The 14,160-nt window shown below is 44.2% G+C and overlaps 1 protein-coding gene across 2 annotated transcripts in view; it reads right to left on the bottom strand.

The window, feature by feature from the left end:
- The window catches only part of LOC129170453 (rab GTPase-activating protein 1), a 111,995-nt gene that overhangs the window by 68,757 nt on the left and 29,078 nt on the right, over positions 1–14,160 (bottom strand). For both annotated transcript variants that reach the window (XM_054758058.1, XM_054758059.1), the window contains 5 exons: positions 11,819–11,921; positions 11,441–11,610; positions 11,188–11,356; positions 7,418–7,511; positions 6,222–6,372 (listed from right to left, as the gene is read on the bottom strand). In XM_054758058.1, coding sequence (XP_054614033.1) covers positions 6,222–6,372; positions 7,418–7,511; positions 11,188–11,356; positions 11,441–11,610; positions 11,819–11,921 — 687 coding nt within the window. The remainder of the gene's footprint in view (positions 1–6,221; positions 6,373–7,417; positions 7,512–11,187; positions 11,357–11,440; positions 11,611–11,818; positions 11,922–14,160) is intronic.

Raw genomic sequence — 14,160 nt, 5'->3', positions numbered from 1 at the left:
GAGCGTCTGGTGGTCGGGCTTTCACCCGTGGGACCCGGCCGGGCTCAGCTCGAAGAAGCCACACGGGATCTCCCCCCGTAGACCCACCACCTGCGGGGGCAAGCATAAGGGTCCGGTGCATTGCGTTTTGGGTGGCGGTCGAGGGCGGGCACCTAGGCGACCTGGTCTTTGGCGGCCAAATCTGGTTCTTGGGACATGGAATGTCACTTCTCTGGCGGGGAAGGAGCCCGAACTTGTGAGAGAGGTTGAGACATTCCGACTAGATATAGTCGGACTCACCTCGACCCACAGTTTGGGTTCTGGATCCAAACTTCTCGAGAGGGGCTGGACCTTGTTCTACTCTGGAGTTGCTGCAGGGGAGAGGCGGCGAGCTGGTGTGGGCTTATTAATAGCCCCCCGGCTCGGTGCCTCTGTGTTGGAGTCATCCCCGGTGAACGAGAGGGTCATTTCCCTACGCCTTCGGGTTGGGGAAAGGGTCCTGACTGTCGTTTGTGCGTACGCGCCAAATGCAGTTCAGAGTACCCAGCCTTCCTGGAGTCCATCAGAGGGGTGCTGGAGAGCACCCCAACTGGTGACTCTGTCGTTTTACTGGGAGACTTCAACGCCCATGTGGGCAATGACAGTGTGACCTGGAGGGGCGTGATTGGGAGGAACGGCCTCCCCGATCTGAACCCGTGCGGTGTGATGTTGTTGGACTTCTGTGCGAACCACAGTTTGTCCATCACAAACACCATGTTCCAGCATAAGGATGTCCATAAGTGCACATGGCACCAGGACACCCTAGGCCGCAGGTCTATGATCGACTTTGTAGTCGTATCATCAGACCTGCGTCCGCATGTTTTGGACACACGGGTAAAGAGAGGGGCTGAGCTGTCAACTGATCACCACCTGGTGATGAGTTGGATTAGATGGCGGGGGAGGATGCCGGACAGACCCGGGAGACCCAAACGTGTAGTGAGGGTGTGCTGGGAACGTTTGGCAGAGTCTCCTGTTCGTCGAGTCTTCAGCTCTCACCTCCGGCAGAGCTTCTCCTGCATCCCGGGGGAGGACGAGGATATCGAGTCCGAATGGGCTCTATTCCGTGCCTCCATTGCTGAGGCAGCCGATCGGAGCTGCGGCCGCAAGGTGGTCGGTGCCAGTCGTGGCGGCAAGCCCCGAACCCGATGGTGGACACCAGAGGACAGGGCTGCCGTCAAGCTGAAGAAGGAGGCTTGTGGGACTCCTGAAGTAGCTGACGGGTACCGGCAGGCCAAGCGGCACGCGGCTTCGGCGGTGGTCGAGGCAAAAACTCGGGTGTGGGAGGAGTTCGGTGAGGCCATGGAACACGACTTTCGGTCGGCCTCGAAGAGGTTCTGGCAAACCGTCCGGCGCCTCAGAACGAGGAAGCAGTGCCCGGTCCACACTGTTTACAGTGGGGACGGGGGCCTGCTGACCTCGACTGAGGATATAGTTGGGCGGTGGAAGGAATACTTTGAGGCCCTTCTCAATCCCACTGACATACCTTCCATAGAGGAAGCAGAGACTGAGGATACAAACGCGGACAGTTCCATCACCGTGGCTGAGGTGTCTGGGGTAGTCAAAATGCTCCCCAGTGGCAAAGCTCCGGGGGTGGACGAGTTTCGCCTTGAATTCCTCAAGGTTCTGGATGTTGCGGGACTGTCTTGGCTGACACGTCTCTTCAACATTGCGTGGAAGTCGGGAACAGTACCTCTGGATTGGCAGACTGGGGTGGTGGTCCTCCTTTTCAAGAAGGGTGACCGGAGGGTGTGTTCCAACTATAGGGGGATCACACTCCTCAGCCTCCCTGGGAAAGTCTATTCCAGGGTGCTGGAGAGAAGGGTACGACCGTTAATCGAACCTCGGCTACAGGAGGTGCAATGTGGTTTTCGTCCTGGTCGTGGAACACTGGACCAGCTCTACACCCTTGCAAGGGTACTGGAGGGTACTTGGGAGTTTGCCCAACCGGTCTACATGTGCTTTGTGTACCTGGAAAAGGCATTCGACCGTGTCCCTCGCAGTGTCCTGTGGGGGGTGCTCCGGGAGTATGGGATTGATGGCGCGCTACTACGTGCCATTCAGTCCTTGTACAACCGGAGCAGGAGCCTGGTTCGCATTGCCAGTAGTAAGTCAAGCCTGTTTCCGGTGAACGTTGGCCTCCGCCAAGGCTGCCCTTTGTCACCGATTCTGTTTATAATTTTCATGGACAGAATTTCTAAGCGCAGCCAAGGTGTCGAGGGAGTCCAGTTCAGGGGCACTAGGATCTCATCTCTGCTATTTGCAGATGATGTGGTCCTGATGGCCTCATCGGGCTGTGACCTGCAGCGTTTACTGGGACGGTTTGCATCTGAGTGTGAAGCTTCTGGGATGAGACTCAGCACCTCCAAATCCGAGGCCATGGTTCTCAGTCGGAAAAGGGTGGATTGCTCCCTCCGGGTTGGGAATGAGGTCCTGCCCCAGGTAGAGGAGTTCAAGTATCTCGGGGTCTTGTTCACGAGTGAGGGAAGGTTGGAGCGTGAAGTCGATAGGTGGATCGGCGCAGCGTCTGCAGTATTGCGGTCGCTGTACCGGACCGTCGTGGTGAAGAGAGAGCTGAGCTGGAAGGCAAAGCTCTCAATTTACCGTTCGATCTGTGTTCCCACCCTCACCTATGGTCATGAGCTTTGGGTCATGACCGAAAGAACGAGATCGCGGATCCAAGCGGCTGAAATGAGTTTTCTTTGTAGGGTAGCGGGACTCACCCTAAGAGACAGGGTGAGGAGCTCGGTTATCCGGGAGGAGCTCAGAGTAGAGCCGCTGCTCCTTCACATCGAGTGGAGCCAGCTGAGGTGGCTCGGGCATGTAGTCCGGATGCCTCTGGGACGCCTCCCTGGTGAGGTGTTTCGGGCATGCCCAGCTGGGAGAAGGCCCCGGGGAAGACCTAGGTCACGCTGGAGGGATTATGTCTCACAGCTGGCCTGGGAACGCCTTGGTGTCCTCCCGGTGGAGCTGGAGGAGGTGGTCGGGTACCGGGAAGTCTGGGCTTCCCTACTGCCCCCGCGACCCGGACCCGGATAAGCGGAGGAAAATGGAATGGAATGGTATTCATGTCTCTTCTGTTCTTGTTGCTGAATTTATTAGTATTTATGTTTATGTTCTTATTCATTTTTTTGTGTTTTCTTTCTTTTTCGGGGAGAATGAATAGAACAAGAAATTCATTGCATAGCAGAACTACCTGTTTTACTGTGCATATGACAATAAAACTCTTGAATCTTGAATGCACTGTCATAAAATTGCTGAATGAAATAAGAGGGGTGTACTCATTTTAGTGAGCTACTGTACTGTAATGTACGCATGTGTATTTTTATAACAACTCAGCAGCCACTGAGTCTAGCATGCTGCCAAAACCAAACATAGTAAGCCTTCTGCCTGCTTTTATTTACGGAAACACTGCAATAAAGTGGGCCATGGCTACAATAGCCTAATGAGTTTTGTTTTTTTGTTTTGTTTTTGGTGTCAGCATTCAAAGATAATCGGGTACTTCCAGTACCATGCATCCTCTATCAGGGTTCCAAAGTTTACATTTCTAACTATTCCCACATCTACATGTATTATCTCATCATAGATGCAGATGGACACCATGTTCCGACACGCTGAGGCCATCAAGTCCACAGGTCAAAGAGCTGGCTTTCTAGGACACACACACACACACACAAACAAACAACTGACACACAACTAATTGAAAGCTGGCAAGTGTATGGTATGCACCTTTTTTTAATTATAAAAAACAAGATATGTTAATTATTAATACTAATTGAGAATGTAAGAAGAAAATTAATTTGTAATTTCCACTGACTTTCATTAGGTAATATGTTGATCTGGTCTCTCACAGTTCTTTGGTTAATTAAAGAAAGAAAAAAAAAAAGACAAATGTCACTTATCATCATCTTATAGTGTGAAACCTACAGGATGGACCGCAATATTCCCCACAAATAAAGGAAAGAAAATTCACGTGCAAGTTGGAAATAAACTACCCCATGATCCTTACCGTTATCGTTGGATGTTAGCGGTTGCACTGCATATCGTATATACTTCATAGGACAGATGAAAACTTTATGCTTCTCAAGGCCGATTTGACTGGAACAAATTAGTATTAAACCAACTGTACCTGTTGATTTGTCCTCATCAAATATCATGACATTGCTGCTACCACATCACTATTATCAGGACAACCAGCGTATAGAGCGGAGGCAGCCACCTGCTGTGGCCCAGCATGGTGCACTCTATTCGGGCACACGCTTTTGCACTTTTCAAAAGCCGCGGCACAAGAAGCCCCAAGCGTGGTAACGATGTTGCGTTTCAGGTGGCTGATAAGGCCTTCTGTTGGGGTGCTCTGATCGATCAGCCACCCATCAGTATCGGGCGATTTCTGTGAAAAAGCGCTTGATCGGCATATGCCGATACATGCCTTATAACTCTAATCACCTCCGCCCCTTACTATTCGCAGCATCCAGCCTATGGCGGCCGTGTCGAGGAACTGCCTGGAGTCCTGCTGGAGCGCCATCAAGCTGTGCACTCTCACATCCAAAGTCCAGGGAGCCCCCCCACGACCACATGAGGCGCCCGCAAGCCTGCTTTTCATTCAGGTTTTCAGTTATTAATGTGAGAACACTAGAAAGAAATGCATTGTGAAATAGAAAATGAGTTGTGGATACCAGCACGTTGTTAATGTTCTGGTAAAACAAATATATTTGCTTTGTTTGGGTTGAAATAAGCTCTGAAAATAAATGTTACAAAAATGAGTAGCTACACCTAGTGACCAGTGTCTTTGAATGAGTCTGCTGAATGCCTTATATTTGTATTTCATTTCATTTAGGTAGTCATTTTTATGCTTGGAAATGAGAGGCAAAGTAGTTTCTACTTCAATATGCTTAACATTTATATTAAGTATTCATAACCTTCATAATCAACCACGAAGCCATGATGATTTCTGAACAAATATATTTTTGAAAAACCATGAGTGAAGCCGCAAATTTTGAAGCCCACCCCCCAAAGTACAGTTAAACTGCACATTTTTTGGAGAGACCTTTTATTGTAGCCAACAATTCAATTATTGAATGCCACTCCTGTGAGGTGGATGAATTATGAATGCGCACCAACACGGTTGTAGACACGACTGTAAACAATATTTGAGAGCGATTTTGTGCAGATTGAAAGATGTTTTCCTTTTTTTTTTTAATAAAAAAATAATAACATTTAAAATTAAATAATACACATTTAAAAAAGCTTTCCATCTTTTCTTAATTAAAAAAACAAAATTATGTCCTTTTCGGACATATGCATGTTCGAAATAAATTAAACCAAACCAAACCAAAGAAAAGAAAGTACAAGGTAAAAATAAGTTTTCCATCTTTGAGATCAGCTGATAAAAAATCAGCTGATCCAAACCAACAGTGTTGATATTTCAGTTGAGTGTCTTATCCCTGACCCATTTAACCAGTCTATTTATCTTCAAGACTAAATAAAGCGCACGTGTTCCAAACCTGGGATACTTTCAAATGGCTTTCCAACTTTCTGTCTCTTTCATAAAAACCAAAAAAACCCAGCAGTGTTATGTTACTGTTATGGCGTTGTGAGTGAAAGCTGACATTCCATTCATAGCATTCAAGCCAACAGCCGTGAATCAGCACACGTTATTATTGTACAGGAACTAGAGATACAGTAGATGTGAAAAGAAGGCCAGGAGGGAGAGTAGAGTGGTCAAAGAGGCAGACGGGGAGGTTTGGGGGATTTGGGGGATGGGGGGCAAAACCAACAACATCTTCTGACCACCTGGGAACCAGCCTTGTGCCCCTGGGATGTTACCTTTACATAAGCAAGAGTTGCAGTGAAGAAAAATGACACGGGGCTACACAGTGTACTCAGCACTCGCACTGAACAGCGCTGAGTCACCTCTGGCACTTTTACAAACACACACACACACGCGCACACACGCACGCACGCACGCACGCACGCACGCCTACACACACCGCAGAAGTACTGCACATAAATCACCTGAGGGTTCGCATGTTGGTATTTGTACAATTATTTCATATGTATGCATCTCTCATATAAAAGAACGGCCTTGCGTAGCTTGTTTTTATTCCTTACCGTTACGCAGGTGTAAAAAGAAGCCAATCTCTCCTACTCCTTAAAAAAATTAAATAAAATACCACTCGCCACTGGTGTGGTTGGTCTGCGTTTACCTTTGTGATGAGCGTGCGGTACTCCTCCACCTGGTGGTCGTTGTTGTGGCAGCCGGCCAGGAGCTGCCACACCTCCCCACGGAGCGCCTCGGGTATGCCACTCCGCACCAGGGCCGGAAGCTGTCTGGGCCGCACGGAGAGGTTCAAATGCCTGGGAAGGGACGGGGAAGAGCAAAGGTCAGGAAGGATGGGACTTATGAACAATGCTTCTTTTCAGGAGTTGAGATTGAATCAACAGCGCCTCTGCTGGTTGCAGCCAGGAAGTCAACTACATTTTTTTTTTTTACATAAAAACTGTGCAGTGCTTAAATCTCGGCTCTTTACTCAGTGTTTACGTATATCAGGGGTGTCCAAAGGGTTCTCCAGCAGGGGCCACACAGTGAAAAATGAATTGCGTAAATGAAAAGCGTATTAGAAGTGTATTATTAGTATAATCTTCGCTCTTTTCTCGACAATTTTTGCTATTGGTTGTTTCTTTAACTCATTCAATGCCAAAGACGTATTTATACATTTTCATCATGGCGCTGATGATGAGGCAAGAAACACAGACGACAGGAAGGAGCACAATGCAGATCGTGGAGGAGTGTAGCCTGCAGAAACTTAGCATTGGAGGGAAATTTGAAGACATGTACACACAACACGTACGCGCGCACACAACATGTATGCATGCACACAATGTAAATAGTTCATGGTGTTATATTTGTAATAAATTGTTATTTTGACGTAAAACAAGCCTTTGTTGTGTTGTTTATGTTGTGGTAAAGTTGTTTAGATATTTGAGCTGCCACAAGAGCAAAAACTCTTTGTGTCAAAGTGAAAGTTATGCTTGTAAGGCATCTTTTCAAAAAAAGCTTTTTTTCACACCAGGTTTTTCTAATGAGGAACTGATATTTTCATGAAACGTACCGAAATGTTCTACTGCTGATTGATTACCAAAGCACAAACTTTTTTTTCCCTGATGAAAGACGTCTATTGTTTCTTTTGGTAGGTTCCATGTTCATATAGCCACATAGAACGCAATAGAACACAATATTCTGTGTGCCTTTGAAAGATCAGTCAAAATGGTCTAAAATGATTTCTGATATTATAACTAACAATAAAATATTATTAACAGCATTCACTGTCTGTTTATTTCATCATCTGAACAGCCGCTAAAGCTACAAAAAAAGCCAAAAGAAGACCAAAAAAAGCCATACCACTTGGTTAGCAAATCTCCCCAGGTCTCCAGGATCTTCTCTGCACACTCTTTGGAGACATCGCCAGAGCCGCTCAGCAATGGCTCATCGTTATCTAGACAGCAAGAACACACACGCTGTAATGATTTGACATATTTGCATACGTACACAGAAGAACTGCAGTCTTCCGTAATCATCGGATGCTCACCCTCAGCCGCCACAGCTACTGTATAATTAAAGCATCGGAGGGGTGTCCACGATGCAGCATGGGGGCATTTTTATTGGCCTGCGCCACATTCTAAAAATATAATTTAACAACCAAAAAAAAAAAAACGGCAAAGATTGAAAAATCAGCAGTAATTTCACAAGAATAAAGTCAAAATATGAAGACAAAAAAGTTGTCATCTAATGAGAAAAAGTCAACATTTTTACGAGAATAACGTCGTGATATTATGAGGACAAATAATGTCATTTTAGTAGCATAAAGTTGACAAAGAAGCTGTATTTTTATAAACAAAACTATGAGTAAAGTAGTCATTTTTTGGAAAATTTGGTTGGGGATAAAAGTTTGAATATTACAAGAATAAAGCCAAAATATTAAGCAATAAAGTCAGAATTACAGCAAGAAAACATTATTACTTTTTAGGAAAAAAACAGCAGAAACAGCTGTAATTTAGAGAAAGAGAGAATAAAGAGAATAAAGTGAAAAAATATTAGGATATAAAAATGTGTATTCTAACCAGAAAAAAGTCGCAATTGTACGAGAATAAACTTGCAATATTATGAAGGAAAATAATGTCATGTTTGTAGCATAGTGTTGAAATATAAAAAAATATATATATTAAGTCACAATATTTTGAGGAAAAAAACGAAATAAATTTATAAATTTTAGAAAACTATGTTGGGGAAAAAGGTATAGTACAGGGTGATTAAAAAAAAATGCGCCAAAATCAGCACGCAATATTTCCAAACCAAAAACAATAGAAAACTCCAGCTTGGACACGTGTTGTACATACCTTCAAGTTTTTATTCCATGTTTTACAAGTGCTCAATGTGGCCACGGCCCCCAGCACGAACAACATCAAGCCCATATGAGAATTCTTCCCAAACGCGCCTCAGGATGTCGCGGCCCACCGTGTTGATTGCATCTTTCATGTCATCGATATTTGCTGGAAGCACTGAGCACTTGTAAAACATGAAATAAAAACTTGAAGGTATGTACAACACGTGTGGCCAACCTGGAGTTTTTCCTTTTCGAAATATTGCGTGCTGATTTTGGCGCATTCTTTTTAAATGGGAATAAAGTCAAAATATTCTGAGAATAAAGTCATAATATTACAAGAAGAAAATTTACAAAGATTATTTAAGAAGAAAGTTGAAAGGTTTGGAAACTGGAGCAAAAATGGAAGGAGCAAAGTTGATATTTACTCACTCAATACCAAATACGTATTTATACTTCTTTTATGTTTTTTGGCACTTTCATGCTAGGCATTAGTATGCTAACATTAGATCAGGGGTCACCAACGTTTTTACTTGTGAGAGCTACTTTTACAAAATGAAAATGGCCAAGAGCTACTCATTTTTGTAACATTTATTTTCAGAGCTTATTTTAAACCCAAACAAAGTGAATATGCTTGTTTTACCAGAACATGAACAAAATGCTGGTGTCCACAACTCACATTTTGTATTTCAGAATGCATTTCTTTCTACTGTTCTCTCATTATTAACTGAAAACCTGAATGAAAAGCAGGCTTGCGGGCACCTCATGTGGTCGTGGGGGCTACCTGGTGCCCGCGGGCACCACGTTGGTGACCCCTGCATTAGATTGTGAGCATTGCTAGCATGTTAACATTAGCATACTAACATTTTTAACCATTTCCATAGGTAGACACTATTATGCCAGGTGATAGCATGCTAACATTAGCATACTAGCATTTTGATGAATATGAACCTAGGTAGACACTTACCTCTATCATGCTAGGTGTTAGAATGCTAACTTTAGCATGTTAGCATGCTAACATAATTATACTAACATTTTAAAAAGGTAAGGACTTACATAAACAGCGCTATTATTCTAGGTGTTAGCATGCTAACATTAGATGTTAGCATTGTTAGCATTATTTAAGTCAATCAAACCCTTCCATGGTATGTTTTCATGGTGAAGGAATCTACATATGTAGATAAAATAAATGTAGGACTAATATTGTGTAAATCATAATATGTTAAACAAGCAACAAACATAACCTTAATTAACTATTTGGATTTTAATTATGATAGTGATTTGTGAGGAGTGATTTGTGCATTGTGTATTTGTGCACTATTTAGGCACAAATTGGCGGTGTTGCCTTTCTTTTTGATTTGCTCTTTTGTGTCCTTGTAAGCCTCTGTGAAGATTTCTGCTTCCGTCAGGGAAAAGTACGCCACTCTGGTAGCCATGGTGAATCGGTGACTGTGTGATCACTAGCAGGGTCTATTTAAGGAGGCCGCATACGCGCACTGATCCGAGATGGGCTTCACCTGGCTTGATTAATCTGTCTACTCATCCTGGCTTGTGATTTGTGAAACCAATTTAGCCTAGATGCTCTGGCTTTGGGTTGGTCATTTATCCTGGATATCTGAATCCTACTTTTGTGCAACGGGTCCCTGCATATTAACCAAGCTACAGCAATGTTGTTATTAGTATCGTTTTGTCCAAGAACTAAGTTAACGGCGTAGTGACACCTCGCCAAACCACACCAGCGAGCTACTAGCCGGCTAGCTTCACCACACACTCGCTCACAATGCCCCAGGCCACTAGCAAAAGGTAACGCTACATATTGGAGCTCCGCCACTGCTGCTGTGGTTTTGTTTTTGGAAAGTTTGGAAAGTTTAACGCTAGGTGTAGCGATCCTTTCTATGTTGCTATGTGAAATCAATGCACCCAGGAAGGAAGTTCCCAAAACACTGCATGTATTCCATGTTATCATGGATGTACCTGCTTTTAGATGCTCACAGCATGGATAGAAAACCACTAAACCTTGTTGGACATTTCTGGAGGTGTTTTAATAGCGGTCTTTATAGGCAAATTAGGCTTGTCCCATCGAGTGCATTAGTTACCTGCCTCTTTTTAGCATTTTTTTATATCTTTAGAATGCACAGAAAAAAGAAAGTATTTCATATCTCACATAAGGATTGTGGATGATGGGCGAAATTCCCAAAAAAAGTGCACTTTTCCTTTAAGGAACAGATGTTTACCAGGTCATATGTACAGTCTTGCACAGTGCTATGTCTATATATACCATATATTTATTTATTTATACATCTAGTACAGTGTGTGCTGTATTTTCTTCAATTAAAAGAGGCTTTGTGTGATGTTGCATAATGAACCGATAACATCGCAGCCTCGAAGGTAATGATGCTCAGCAGCCTCCATATGGACTGCATGTGAGCTTGTGACAGAAGATGGGAAGATGATTTGGGGGGGGAGGGGGGCTGGGGTCTCAATTTGTGGACCTCCCTGTGTTGAGTAACTGGTAACTGACTGTTCAGGCATCAGCATGGAGCATCATCCACAAACACCTTCTCAGCTTCATATACTGTAGATACCATCCCTGCCTTTGATCCACCACCCCACCCACCCCGCTCGCGTCTACGCTGCGGATCTCAGCTGTCTCAGACAAACATCATCCAACCCTGATGGCACTGAGCCTCTGATGTACAGCTGCTCTACAGCCCAACACAGCCAGACAGCTTTGTATGGGAAGTTGCTTCCACAGGGAGAACCTGAGAGAAAAAGTCAGAAGACAAATTACCTTCCTCTTCGTCGTCCTCAGGCGGAGAGGGAACCACAGAACCAGGCCCGCCAGGAAGAATGCCAGGGCTCGCTGTAGTCTTGCGTTTCACTCTCTCCGCCTCGCTTTCCAAGCTCAGCACCTCGTAAAGCGTGTCCGAGGAAGGGCTCTTGCGCTCTTTGCGCTCCATCTGAAGAAAAAAACAAAACAAAACATCAAGATAAAACAACTTTCACTTTGGACTGGTGTTTATTTCCGCCGAGTGTGGTCGTACTTGTCGCAGCTTCAGGTAGAAGGTCTCGGTGTGGCTCCGCTTGCTGAAGGGCCAGAAGAGGCGGTCGTTGGGGGAGCACACCCTGACCCGCGTCTCCAGGAGGAAACGCACCGGCTCCTCCACCTCGGTGATGACGAGGTCCACCGCCGTGGTCATATACATGAATTTATCTGGAATGTCAATAAATGTGAACCATCTGCATGCCCTCACAACACTTTAAGCACATCAATATGTGGAGTAAAACTATGCGACGGATGAAGTCAAGAATTCAAAGCGTTCATATGTGCATGAAATGTAAAACAGACAAGTAGAGGAACTACTGTAAAGGTGCTTTACTGTTGTTTTGCTTTTTTAAATAATACAGTAGCTCAAGTTTACCTTTGGGCGTCTCCTCGTTCACAGCCTGGAACTGGGGCGTGCTGGGGTTCCAACTTCCTGTGATGATGTAAGACTTCCCGTCCGAGCTTTTTCCCATTGATTCCTACAGACACACACACACACACGCACACAATGGAGGAAATGAGCTAATGCCCGGACATAAATAACTTTTAATACATACACACACTCCATAATTAGCATCCATACCCTGGAAAATTTTAGTTTTTAAGTACATTTTCGGAATCACTTTCAGTGTATTTCACATACAGTATGCAAAAAAATACAGTTATATATTATATGATCAAATGAAACAACGCACATTTTGCACAGTTGGATCTTAAGGAGGTTCTAAGTAGAGCTTCAAAATGCAAAAAGAAGAAATGATGATTATATGTATTTTCATTTTGTGTTAGTTGTTTTTTTTCTATCTTATTCAATCTTAGCCTGTTCTTATTTGCTTTCTGTTAAGGTGCTATACAAAGAAACTTGATTTGGTTTGAAGAAACGGGAGTGAGAAGACATTTTTGAGTCAAGAATTGATTGCAAAGACGCGTTAAAGTGAAATAGGCTGTTCATTCGCTGATCAAAAGTTTAAGAGCACATACAGTCAAACTTGTCTATAGCGGCCACTAGAGGGAGTCTGCAAAAGTGGCCACTATAGACAGGTGGCCTCTATAGACAGGTTGGCGTCCAGTTTGAATGTTGACCAGTAGAGGAAAAAAAAGAAAAAAAAGGGAAAAAAAAAATAATAATAATAATAATAATGTTGACCAGTAGAGGGCACTGCGGACTGCGGATAAAAGTTGTACAGCACTACTAGGCTTGTTATTATCATGGTTCATGGTTTTAATCCTGAACATGCATAAGTCAAACAGTAGCACATCACATAGTACAATTCACAATTTTGCATGTCCAAAAAGGAGTAGGAAGAAGCAAAGCTTATTTAATCCTACCCCTCAGCAGTTTCACATCAGTTGCAATACATTTATTCACCTCTTGTTCTTCCAAGTGTACTTTGTAGGTCTACATGACAATGTAGTGCAATCATAGCCAAGGTTTTTACTTACTAAAAGGAAGCTAGAGGCTTAATAATAACTGATAGAATATATCCATGACCCACAGAACAAAGCTGTGCTAGTAATGTCTTACGCTTGTTTTTTATATTTTACTTTTTATACGGCAGTGTCATTACAGCTTTAGTTCATCAGGAAGTGACGGGAAGTGACGGTGGGCGTCCCGAGCAGGAGAGCTAGGCTCAGTGCTTGCTGTGAGTTTGGAGAGAGTTGGGAAGTGTGTTTATGTTGGCGTGGATGTAAAGTCCTGCAGTGTTCTCCGCTGTTAATAAAGCCATTAAAGTGCATCGGCGACGTGAGTCTCTCCTTCCCCACAACAAGCGGCATTACAGTATTGACCAGTGCACACCAGGAAATAAACGGTGTCATTTCTTACAGGCATTGGCTGGACAGCTATGTAGTGGGGCTTGTTTAACCTTTGCCTTGTGGGCAAGCAGGAAGGAGAGACGATGCTGAGAGATGTGTGTGTGTTCTGAGCTGCTGTCTGGTGGCCGCGTTCAAGAAATAAAGTTGGCAGAAGCAACAGGAGAAGTTTCCTTCTTTGCTTCGGAGCTGAATAACACTGACAAGTTAACAGACTAGTAGCGAACGGAAAAGAAGACGGCTTTGTTTGTGTCGAATACAGAAGATGAGGACTTTGATGGATTTGTGGATGAGGATTGATGAAAATAACGTGAGTACATTCTAAAATACTTCAATTAAGTACAACCGAACTCAGTTTTGCTCCCGCTGCCGCATGCATGCTAGCGTATGTTTTTTTTTTTATTGTAGCGTCGCTGGGAGCACGTCCTGTTCCCAACCTAATTTGCGGTAATGTTTTGGTGCAAATGCTCTTAAAGTTACATGTTTGACCAGGAAATAGCAAGCTCCAGAGAAGACGGCTTTTTTATGTGGAACAACTGACAGTTTGTGTGGATCTTGTGGATGATTGAGACAAAATGGGTGGCTGCTGGCCGCGTTGGACAGGTGACTGCTATACACAGGTCTATAACATGTAAATTTGCTGCGGGGGATTTTTCAGTGGCTGCTATAGGCAGGTGGCCGTTCTATGAAGGTGGCCGCTAAGACAGGTTTGACTGTATTTTAAAAGACCAAATCTTGGCAAAAATGTGGACCGAATGTGATTTAGTGTCAGGTATTCACATGGTCATCATCTCTTAATGGCAAAGGCAGAAAAGCTTTCTCTCTTTGAAGGCGGTGGGATGGTTGAGCTGCATAAGCAAAGCCTCTGGCAGCACTGCTGCTGAGGTTGGATGCAGTATTTCAAAC

The sequence above is a fragment of the Dunckerocampus dactyliophorus genome, chromosome 17 (genome assembly GCF_027744805.1).
Source record: "Dunckerocampus dactyliophorus isolate RoL2022-P2 chromosome 17, RoL_Ddac_1.1, whole genome shotgun sequence".
Classification (NCBI taxonomy): domain Eukaryota; kingdom Metazoa; phylum Chordata; class Actinopteri; order Syngnathiformes; family Syngnathidae; genus Dunckerocampus; species Dunckerocampus dactyliophorus.
Note: the sequence above shows the minus strand (reverse complement) of the source record. Positions and strands in the feature narration are given on the sequence as shown.